Genomic DNA, 11,780 nt, shown 5'->3' with positions numbered 1-11,780 from the left:
AAGTTCCGGAGAGAATCCATCGGAATCCAAAATCTTAGTTCCTTCCACACGAACAAGGAAAAAAACCTAGCCAAAATGTTAGAAAATTCCGCACGAGCTATCCGTAGCCTGTCTCATCTACTTCCATGTGCGAAAAAACCTAGCTCATGTGAAATGATGGTCTGGTGTTTTGGAAGATGGGGCTAAACCCACTTTCAACCAATGGAAAAAAAAGCATTTACCCCTTGTGATTTGGCAACAGAAAAATAAAGTCTGCTGGAGGATCACACTTCTTTTTTTCAAAATAAATGTTGCTTTTCAAAATAAAAGAACAAAAATACATTTATACAAATAAAAAGAAACCAAGAAAAAAATAACAAAGGCAGTTTTCTCTACCGGGTTACACTCTCCCCAGCTAAATGTCATGCACGTCTTGTTGCATGTGTAGCCAGTACTGTCCCTCTGTACTGTTTAGGGACTCAGAAAAGGCTATGCTCAACCCCTGGAAAAGTGATTTCACAACAGTAACTAGAGGGTTTCCTAAATCAGGATAATCAAGTCTTTTAGGTGGATGTCTGATTCTTGTTGACTGTCTTACTGGTTGAGTTGTAATGGGATCACCACTGTCCATCTCATCAGGTGAGTTAACAGGCTGGTTTCCTGGTTCTTTAACCAAATCCTCAGGTGATTCATCCAATACGGATCCCGTTCCATTGTCCACAGGATTGTCAATTCCAATCTCATCTCCATCTGGTAAGTTTTCAACAAGCACGTGATTGGTAAGTTCGTCTTTGCTTGCATTTTTATCCATATTTGGCTCCTTGTTACTAGCAGTTTCAGAAAGGTCACAATCAGGTAAGTTTGCAATCTCTGGTTCATGAGAAGGTTTTGGATATTCATGTACAGTAGTAATCATCAACCCATTGACTGAAAAGTTCATTGTCAAGTTCCATTGATTCTTCATCCTCATTGCTTTCTGTGACAACAGTTTGACGCGTTTTAGGACAGTGAACCTGCTGTGGCTCAGATGTGTCTGCGGTGGCAACCGGAAGGAAACTGCAGGGAAGCAACAGGTCTCTGTGTAAAGTTCGGGAGGGACCTTGCTTTGACTCGGGTTTAACAGTATAAACGGGTAGGTTGCCTGCACGTTTGACTACCACATGGATGTCTGGCTCCCATTTGTCAGCAAGTTTATGCTTGCCACGCAGCCGCACGTTTCTAACTAAAACCCAGTCCCCAGGTTCAAGTTCTGAAACAGTTATTTTGCGATCAAATCTGGCCTTATTCTTGTCTGCCACCTTTTGTGCGGTTTGAGAAGCTAACCTATAGCTTTCCTCTAGCCATTTCTTGAGACTTTCAACATATTGCGAATGTGTCACTTTTTGATCTTTGCTGAGAGGAAGTCCATATGCAAGATCAACAGCTAATCTGGGTTTTCTGCCAAACATCAACTCGTAGGGTGTAAACCCTGTTGCGTCACTACGGGTGCAATTGTACGCATGTACTAATGGCATAACATAGTCTTTCCAGTGAGACTTTTGTTTGGATTCAAGTGTCCCTAACATACTAAGTAGTGTTCTATTAAATCATTCAGTAGGGTTACCATGTGGGTGGTACGGGGTAGTTCTTATTTTCTTTATGCCAGAGATCTCACACAGATCTTTTATCAGTTTTGCCTCGAAATCAGGACCCTGATCGCTGTGCAGGCGCTCAGGTATGCCGTAGTGGACAATGAACTGGTCCCACAGGCACCTGTCGACCGTTCGTGACTTTTGATTAGAGGTGGGCAACGCGAGGGCAAATTTAATTAAATGATCGGTTATCACAAGGATATCCCGTGTGTTGCTACTGTCTGGTTCTAGACTGAGAAAATCCATACAGACAAGTTCTAAAGGTCTGGTTGTTGTTATGTTGACCAGTCTAGCTGCTTTTTCAGGGGGACTCTTTCTTTGTATACAACGATCACATGTTTTCACTTTTTGCTCAACCTCTGTCGCCATGCGTGGCCAATAGAATCGGGTTCTGACCAGATCAAGGGTTCTGTCGATACCTAAGTGGCCTATGTCATCATGCAAACTTTGGAGCACTGAAGCTCTGAGCTCCTCAGGAAGAACAAGCTGATGGGTCACCTGGTCTCCATCTTGTCTTTTTCTGTATAACACCTCATTGTGCATTTCCAACCGATTGAGTTCCCTAAGCAAAAGAGGGAGATCTGGGAGTTCTTTTCTAACAGTCGGTGGAGGTGTCTGGCCATGTTCGATTTGTTTGATAACTTGGCTGATTGTCGAGTCTGCTCTCTGCTTATCCTTAATTTCTGATTGGGACAAGGCAGGAATGGTTGGTAAGCCATGAAGTTCTTCTGAAACATAGATGTCTGGAATCGCGTCAGCTGAGAGGGTAAGCGATTCTACAAGTGTAACACCACTATCCTGACAATCATCACTGACTTTTACAAGGTGATTTCGACAGATTGCTTGGACAACATCACTATCTACAAGCTTTATGGTGTCGGTGGTGTCAGTGTCAGCTAGGTGACACTCTACAAATTGGCTTACACGCTCCTGCTCTTTCCTGGACTGGACATTGTTTACGAGTTCTCCATGAGGACGTCTAGACAACCCATCTGCGTCTAGGTTGTGCTTGCCCGCTCTATACTGTAACTTAAAGTTGTAGTCAGACAAAGCAGCAAACCACCTATAGCCAGTGGCATCTAACTTAGCAGAGGTCAATATGTATGTGAGTGGGTTACTATCTGTAACTACAGTGAACTGACCACCATACAAATAATCGTGAAACTTTTCAGTCACTGCCCATTTGAGTGCTAAAAATTCCAACTTGTGGGCTGGATATCGTGTTTCACTTCTTGATAACCCACGACTGGCAAAAGCTATGGCTCTGAGCTGACCCTCCTGCTCCTGGTAGAGTGCTGCACCTAAGCCAGTAGTACTGGCATCGGTATGGAGTACATAAGGCAGCTTCGAGTCTGCAAAGCCTAAGACGGGGGCTGACGTTAGCTTTTCAATGATGGAGTCAAAAGCTTTTTGACACTCTGCGGTCCATCGGTCCTCAAATGGCAGTTTGGGATCAAAGTAGGTCTGGTTGGGTTCTTTGGAGTTTGATTTCTTACGTAGTGGTGGGTAACCACGAGTGAGGTCATTGAGTGGGTGTACTATGGACGAGTACCCTTTTACAAAACGTCTGTAGTACCCCGAGAACCTCAGAAAAGATCTTAGTTCTTTGAGATTCTTGGGCCGCGGCCAGGTCTTTAGGGACATCTCCATCCGGAGAGAATCCATCGGAATCCAAAATCTTAGTTCCTTCCACACGAACAAAGAAAAAAACCTAGCCAAAATGTTAGAAAATTCCGCACGAGCTATCCGTAGCCTGTCTCATCTACTTCCACGTGCGAAAAAACCTAGCTCATGTGAAATGATGGTCTGGTGTTTTGGACCCACTTTCAACCAATGAAAAAAAAAGCATTTACAGAAAAATAAAGTTTGCTGAAGGATCAACTTCCTTTTTTCAAAATAAATGTTGCTTTTCAAAATAAAAGAACGAAAATACATTTATACAAATAAAAAGAAACCAAGAAAAAAATAACAAAGGCAGTTTTCTCTACCGGGTTACATGTATTTAGTGCTTGGTGAGGTTACTGTCAGCTCTGTATTCACTGGTCTGTGTCAGAGTTTCTTCCTCTTCAGCAGCTGCAGTCAGTTCCTGCTGTAACAGCTCAGTGTCTCTGCAGTCTGACTGAGGGAGGTTTTTGTACGACTACAAATCACTGTGTGAACACAGGAGCATTGTATATGAAGTGGTAACTCTGACAGTAGTAAACTGCTGCATCTTCAGCCTGAGCTCCTCTGATGGTCATAGAGAAGTCAGAGCTGCTTTCCTTGCCACTAAATCGAGTTGGTGTTCCTGACTGAAGCTTAAATGCAGATCTTATTAGGAGCTTTGGACCCTGTCCAGATTTCTGTTGATACCAAAACATACCCTGATCACCCAAAGGAGACACGTAAACAGCTCTGCTGGTCCTACATTTCAGAGTGACAGTGGATCCAGGAGTAAATGTCACTACTGGAGGTTGGGTCACAGTCACCTGGCCGCTGCCTCCTGCAGACAAAAACAAATCATTCATTTATCAGCAGAAATCATCAGAGAAAAATCAGCACAACATGTTTGAAATGTTGCTGAGTGAATGAACCTGTAAAACAGCAGCAGGTCAGCGTCCAGATGAGGATGGTGATGAGAGTCATGGTGCTTGTGCTTTCTGCTGTGTTGACTGACAGATGTGAGTCCTGCAGTGTTGAACTCACAGGACTATAAACCTTCTCAGTTCTCTAGAGGATCAACTGATGATGCAAAGCCTCCTCTCTATGGAAATCATTTCTCTGCTCTCAACAAACAACAAAGCAATGTGAGAAGCAACATTTTTAGAACTAAATAAATTATTATGACATGATTATGATTCTAAAGAAACACTGGAAAATACTTCAGAAAAATGATTCTTTTTAACATCTGGATTAAAATGGCAGGTTGGTTGGTAAGTGTAGATTTTACTTTCTTAATCAAGCAAAAATATGAAAACAATCCTAAATTTTATTTTTTAAATTTTTTTTTTAAAGAAAGCAATTTTAACACAAACGCTTTTATGATACATATTTTCTAAACTGTGAAGTTTACTGGGGAAAATAGTTCACTTCCAGTGGTTAGATGCTTGATCAGAGTGTGGGAAGTTTTTGTACGGCGACTTAATGAGTTTGTATCACTGTGGTACACTTTTGGTGGAGGAACCAAACTCATCATTCACTGTAAGTATCTAAATCTTCTCATTACCACAAAATATTACACTATTACTATTTGAAATATGTCATCAGAATGTATTTAAACATTGTGTGTTAAATTTTATTCTGGGTGTTTTACATGATGTGTACATGGTTGGGTTTAGTCATAGTAGCTGTTATTGAAAACTTGGTATCAGAAAGTGTGAATATATAATACAGTATCATGACTGAATGTTTATATAGTACTGAAAATTTAAATTATATTTTGAATAAATCTATTTTAATTAAGTTTTTTTGTATTTATCTGTGAGTAAATATTTTTTCACAAAATCTGAGGCTGAAAATAGCACGAGGAATCTTTGATTTTATTTATTTGTACAAACAGTTAGCTGGATAAGAAGGTTTTACATTCTTGCCTTAAAAAATAAAAGAGTTTTATTTAGATGCAATTTAACGGTTCCATCGCGAGTTTATGGTTCAGTACTTTGAGGTAGTAAAACTGAAGTGAAACAAACAGATGGCAGTCTGTACAGACGGTTCATTTTTTCAGTTGAGAAAATAAATGTAGGAACTAGATGCTGTACAATATAATTACTTTTATGGCAGGTTTAGGAAAAAAAGATATTTGACAAATTCCAACTTTAAATGTAAAATTCCAACTTTGTCATTACTTGTCATTGTTATTTTTCCGTTTCTTCCACGATGCTGTTAATCTCTGTCATGTATCATAACTGTGTAATGTTCAGCTCTCTGTCCTACAGCAGAAGTTAATCTGCTCCTTGTGTGTTCCTGCTCTCCCTTCCAGCTGGCCCCATGGTCAGACCCTCAGTCTCTCTGCTTCAACCCTCCCCTGAGGATCTCTCTGGGTGCACGACCACACTGGCCTGCCTGTTGACCGGCTACTCTCCAGAGGGAGCCGAGGTGAGATGGGAGGTGGACGGCAGAGAGGTGACAGAAGGGGTCCTGACCAGCTCAGAGGAGAAGAAGAGTGATCGCTACAGCAGCAGCAGCACCCTGACCTTGAGCCAGAAAGGCTGGTTGAAGGGAGAGCTTTACTCCTGTAAGGTCATCCATCATGGCCACACACAGTCCCAGTCCCTGAGCAGGAGCTGGTGTGAAGGCTAGAGGAGTTACTGAAGCCCAGGACAGGAGCCAGGTGTGTGGGAAGCAGGAGAAAGACACCTGCCTCTGTGATCTATATGTGTTTTTGTTTGTAGAAGAAAATAAAGCTTTGTGTGTGAGAGAACGACACTGATGTAAAGTGTTGACAAGAACGACAAGCTAAAGAGCGACATGTGTAGCTCAGCAGCTGGTTGTGATTGTACTTGTCATATTAATGATTCATGTTTGCATCAATAAAGCTTGCAGTTATCCAGAATATTATAAAACTTTTTCGTCTTTCTTCAATGGTGAGAAGGAAGACGGTATTCAGACATTTCATTATTCTGTTTACAACAAAATGACACAAAGGACTAGAAAACAAAAAGCTTACATGTTTTAACATGTTTACAAAAACCACTGAGGCATTATGAAATCAGAATAAAATATGTAAGCAGGCAAATTTACTCAATTCTAATGAAAGAATTTGCATAAAAAGTTTAATTTTAAAGCACAATTTTATTCTAAAGAGATTCATTTCTAATAATAAGATCGGTTGATTTTTTTTTGTTTTGTTTTAATTGACTTCAAAATAAAAGAACTGCATCACATGTAATACTCAATTAACGTTGGAGATGTCAGTCAATTATTCTTCTACTCATATGTAAAACCTTGCAGTTCCATGGTGTCCTGTTTGTACTGCTATGACCTTGTTATAGGACCCACTTTGTACCATCATCTGATCTGTTTCTGTTTTGACACTTTTCAGATTGTAGCACCTAAAAGTTGAATGAGCTTGGCTGATTCTGTGAGTTGTTTTAAAACTCTGCTGAAAACATATTTTTATAGTTTAGCATTTTCTAATATTTCAAACATTTTCTGCTTGTTTAATGTTCCCTTGGTATGTACATCTTTAACTTTTATTACAGTTATTAATAATAGTATTTTTTTATTATATAACATATATTATCTCTGTGTAAACACTGGGTCTTCATGCACTCCCATACTACATTATTCCCCTGTATCATCAGCCTGAGCTGACTGTCAAGCTCCTTTTCCAAGTTCCTAAGACTACGATGACATGGATGACTGAGAATCTTCATGGACAGACTGTCAGAGTGAAATCAGGATGGACAATTTGTGTTACACACAAAAAAAAATTTAAGGAGGCAAGAGGCAGAAGGCAGCTCTCTCTCTCTCTCTGGGCACTATTTACAATTAAGGGGAAAGCATTTATGATTATTATTATTATTACTGTTTAAATTCAAAGCATACATTAATTGGTTGAAATCTATTTTAATATGCGTGAAATAATTTTAAGAGTTTTTTTTTTTACTTTTATTTAAATAATTTATAATAAAGTTAGTTGTTTCTATATAATTGGACAAAAATTACTTAAGCTTATTATAATAAGATTATACTAGAGTATATCTGAATTTCATTCTGTTTCTTTTTGTAAAGCTTTTTTGTCAGCTGTATGTTCTGTATCCCTGCAGCTTCAGCAGCTGCAGTTATTTCCTGCTGTAACAACTCAGTGTCTCTGCAGTCTGACTGAGGGAGGTTTTTGTACGACCACAAATCACTGTGTGAACACCCAAACACTGTTTATTTTGTGGGCACTCTTACAATAATAAACTGCTGCATCTTCAGCCTGAACTCCACTGATGGTCATAGAGAAGTCAGAGCTGCTTCCACTGCCACTAAATCGAGATGGTGTTCCTGACTCAAGTGTTTTCACGTATTTTATTAGGAGCTTTGGTGTCTGTCCAGATTTTTGTTGATACCAAAACATGCCCTGATCCCCATCAGTATATCTGACAACAGCTGGGTTGGTCCTACAGGTCAGAGTGACAGTGGATCCAGGAGTAAATGTCACTACTGGAGGTTGAGTCACAGTCACCTGACCGCTGCCTCCTGCAGACAAAAACAAATCATTCATTTATCAGCAGAAATCAATGAGAGAAAAAGCAGCACATCATGTTTGAAATGTTGCTGAGTGAATGAACCTGTAAAACAGCAGCAGGTCAGCGTCCAGATGAAGATGGTGATGAGAGTCATGGTGGTTGTGCTTTCTGCTGTGTTGACTGACAGATGTGAGTCCTGCAGTGTTGAACTCACAGGACTATAAACCTTCTCAGTTCTCTGGAGGATCAGCTGATGATGCAAAGACTCCTCTCTATGGAAATGATTTCTCCACTCTCAACAAACAACAAAGCAATGTGAGAAGCAACATTTTTTAGAACTAAATAAATTATTATGACATGATTATGATTCTAAAGAAACACTGGAAAATACTTCAGAAAAATGATTCTTTTTAACATCTGGATTAAAATGGCAGGTTGGTTGGTAAGTGTAGATTTTACTTTTTTAATCAAGCAAAAATATGAAAACAATCCTAAATTGTTTTTTTTGTTTTTTTTAAAGAAAGCAATTTGAACAAAAACACTTTTATGATAAATATTTTCTAAACTGTGAAGTTTACTGGGGAAAATAGTTCATTTCCAGTGGTTAGATGCTTGATCAGAGTGTGGGAGGTTTTTGTACGGCGACTTAATGAGTTTGTATCACTGTGGTACACTTTTGGTGGAGGAACCAAACTCATCATTCACTGTAAGTATCTAAATCTTCTCATTACCACAAATTATTATACTATTACTATTTGAAATATGTCATCAGAATGTATTTAAACATTGTGTGTTAAATTTTATTCTGGGTGTTTTACATGATGTGTACATGGTTGGGTTTAGTCATAGTAGCTGTTATTGAAAACTTGGTATCAGAAAGTATGAATATATAATACAGTATCATGACTGAATGTTTTTATAGTACTGAAAATTTAAATTATATTTTGAATAAATCTATTTTAATTACATTTTTTTGTATTTATCTGTGAGTAAATATTTTTTCACAAAATCTGAGGCTGAAAATAGCACGAGGAAAGTTTGATTTTATTTATTTGTACAAACAGTTAGCTGGATAAAAAGGTTTTACATGCTTGCCTTAAAAAATAAAAGAGTTTTATTTAGATGCAATTTAACGGTTCCATCGCGAGTTTATGGTTCAGTACTTTGAGGTAGTAAAACTGAAGTGAAACAAACAGATGGCAGTCTGTACAGACGGTTCATTTTTTCAGTTGAGAAAATAAATGTAGGAACTAGATGCTGTACAATATAATTACTTTTATGGCAGGTTTAGAAAAAAAAGATATTTGACATCGGGGAAAATTCCAACTTTGTCATTACTTGTCATTGTTATTTTTCCGTTTCTTCCACGATGCTGTTAATCTCTGTCATGTATCATAACTGTGTAATGTTCAGCTCTCTGTCCTACAGCAGAAGTTAATCTGCTCCTTGTGTGTTCCTGCTCTCCCTTCCAGCTGGCCCCATGGTCAGACCCTCAGTCTCTCTGCTTCAACCCTCCCCTGAGGATCTCTCTGGGTGCACGACCACACTGGCCTGCCTGTTGACCGGCTACTCTCCAGAGGGAGCCGAGGTGAGATGGGAGGTGGACGGCAGAGAGGTGACAGAAGGGGTCCTGACCAGCTCAGAGGAGGAGAAGAGTGATCGCTACAGCAGCAGCAGCACCCTGACCTTGAGCCAGAAAGGCTGGTTGAAGGGAGAGCTTTACTCCTGTAAGGTCATCCATCATGGCCACACACAGTCCCAGTCCCTGAGCAGGAGCTGGTGTGAAGGCTAGAGGAGTTACTGAAGCCCAGGACAGGAGCCAGGTGTGTGGGAAGCAGGAGAAAGACACCTGCCTCTGTGATCTATATGTGTTTTTGTTTGCAGAAGAAAATAAAGCTTTGTGTGTGAGAGAACGACACTGATGTAAAGTGTTGACAAGAACAACAAGCTAAAGAGCGACATGTGTAGCTCAGCAGCTGGTTGTGATTGTACTTGTCATATTAATGATTCATGTTTGCGTCAGTAAAGCTTGCAGTTATCCAGAATATTATAAAGCTTTTTTGTCTTTCTTCAATGGTGAGAAGGAAGACAGTATTCAGACATTTCATTATTCTGTTTACAATAAAATTACACAAAGGACTAGAAAACATAACCCCACGTGTTTTAATATATTTACAAAAACCACTGAGGCATTATGAAATCAGAATCAAATATGTAAGCAGGCAAATTTACTCAATTCTAATGAAAGAATTTGCATAAAAAGTCTAATTTTAGAGCACAATTTCCTGCTAAAGAGATTCATTTATAACAATAAGATCGGTTGATTTTTTTGTTTTGTTATAACTGACTTCAAAATAAAAGAACTGCATCACATGTAATACTCAGTTAACGTAGGAGATGTCAGTCAATTATTCTTCTACTCATATGTAAAACCTTGCAGTTCCATGGTGTCCTGTTTGTACTGCTATGACCTTGTTATAGGACCCACTTTGTACCATCATCCGATCTGTTTCTGTTTTGACACTTTTCAGATTGTAGCACCTAAAAGTTGAATGAGCTTGGCTGATTCTGTGAGTTGTTTTAAAACTCTGCTGAAAACTTAGTTTTATAGTTTAGCATTTTCTAATATTTCAAACATTTTCTGATTGCTTAATTTTCCCTGGCTATGTATATCTTTAACTTTGATTACAGTTCTTAATAATAGTAGTTTTTTTATTACATAACATATATTATCTGTGCGTAAACACTGGGTCTTCATGCACTCCCATACTACATTATTCCCCTGCGTCATCAGCCTGAACTGACTGTCAAGCTCCCTTTCCAAGCTCCTAAGACTACAATGACCTGGATGACTGAGAACCTTCACAGACAGACCCTAACCCTAATCAGGATGGAAAATTTGTGTCAAACACAAAAAATAAGAAGAAGAAGGCACCTCACTTACTTGGGACTATTTACAATTAAGGGTATAGTATTTATGATGATTATTTTTATTACTGTTTAAATTCAAAGCATACAAAGTTAATTGTTTGTATATAATTGGACTCAAATAACTTGAGGTTATTATAATTCTTTTATACTAGAGTATATTTAAATTTCATTCTGTTTCTCTTGACAACGCTTTTTTTCGTAAAAATATTGCCAGGATTCCTGGATCATTGACCCATCGTTTTCGGTTCTTGTTCACTGTTTTTTCCACATGTTCCATTTCCTGTTTCATTATGTTCAGCCGTGTACTCACCTGTGTCCAATTATCGACATCATTCAGTCTGTTTATTTAAGTTCCTCAGTTTTACCAGTTCACTGTCGTGTCATTGATGTTGATGTCGTCTTTCCCATGTGTGCTCTCAGTTCAGCCAGCCATTCAGTTATCCAGCCAGTCAGTGTTCGTTTATCTTCTATTCATCCACTCTTTATAATAAACCATCTTCAGTTCATCACTATCCACGAGTCCTGCATTTGGGTCAGTTCTTCGCATCCGCACACAAATCCTGACAGATATAATGCTTTTTGGTGTTAAGTTGGATAGAAAAGGCAGATGTGAAGCGTAAAAGTGAGATCAGAGGTCAAATGTGATAGAATCACCATATACCAGTATCATTGAAACTCTATTAAATACTTGGTATCTTAGTGTTAAAAAAAAAACTCTGAGCTGATAGAACATGAGCATTAATCTTTGAAAGTGATGAGATTTTATTAGAACATCTGAGTGAGTACAATGATTTTTGTGTTCTTTTAAGAAGTATATTTCTTGTTATTTTTTTATTTGCTTTGTTGACAAAAATACACAGTACACCAAAAAATTGTTATTTTGAAAACTATTTGAAACTAATCTGTGAAAAAATGTAGTGTGAAATTACCCCCAAAAAATGAATATCACTCCATTGTACGTGGTGATATTTGATATCATAGATGTTATATTTTATTATATATTACATAAAAATTTATTTGTGGTAATTACATGTGAAGATAAAACAATTTGATGTCTTTAGATTCTTTACAGTCTGTATGAAGT

The 11,780-nt window shown here is 38.4% G+C and overlaps 1 long non-coding RNA gene and 2 gene segments (V, D, J or C); 2 read left to right on the top strand and 1 right to left on the bottom strand.

The window, feature by feature from the left end:
• Positions 1–3,757: 3,757 nt before the first annotated feature.
• On the bottom strand, positions 3,758–4,235 carry LOC146496114 (Ig kappa chain V-VI region NQ5-61.1.2-like). The segment is given in 2 exon segments: positions 3,758–4,092; positions 4,184–4,235. Coding segments are annotated over 2 exon segments (387 nt in total).
• Positions 4,236–4,648: 413 nt separating this feature from the next.
• On the top strand, positions 4,649–6,861 carry LOC146496113 (Ig lambda-1 chain C region-like). The segment is given in 2 exon segments: positions 4,649–4,790; positions 5,569–6,861. A coding segment is annotated over 1 exon segment (312 nt).
• Positions 6,862–7,283: 422 nt separating this feature from the next.
• Positions 7,284–9,785, top strand: LOC146496112 (uncharacterized). Its single transcript, XR_014871074.1, has 2 exons — positions 7,284–8,471; positions 9,238–9,785. It is a non-coding gene; the product is annotated as an uncharacterized LOC146496112 (long non-coding RNA).
• Positions 9,786–11,780: the final 1,995 nt, after the last annotated feature.

This window comes from Neolamprologus multifasciatus, chromosome 19, assembly GCF_963576455.1.
Source record: "Neolamprologus multifasciatus chromosome 19, fNeoMul1.2, whole genome shotgun sequence".
NCBI classification, from domain to species: domain Eukaryota; kingdom Metazoa; phylum Chordata; class Actinopteri; order Cichliformes; family Cichlidae; genus Neolamprologus; species Neolamprologus multifasciatus.
Note: the sequence above shows the minus strand (reverse complement) of the source record. Positions and strands in the feature narration are given on the sequence as shown.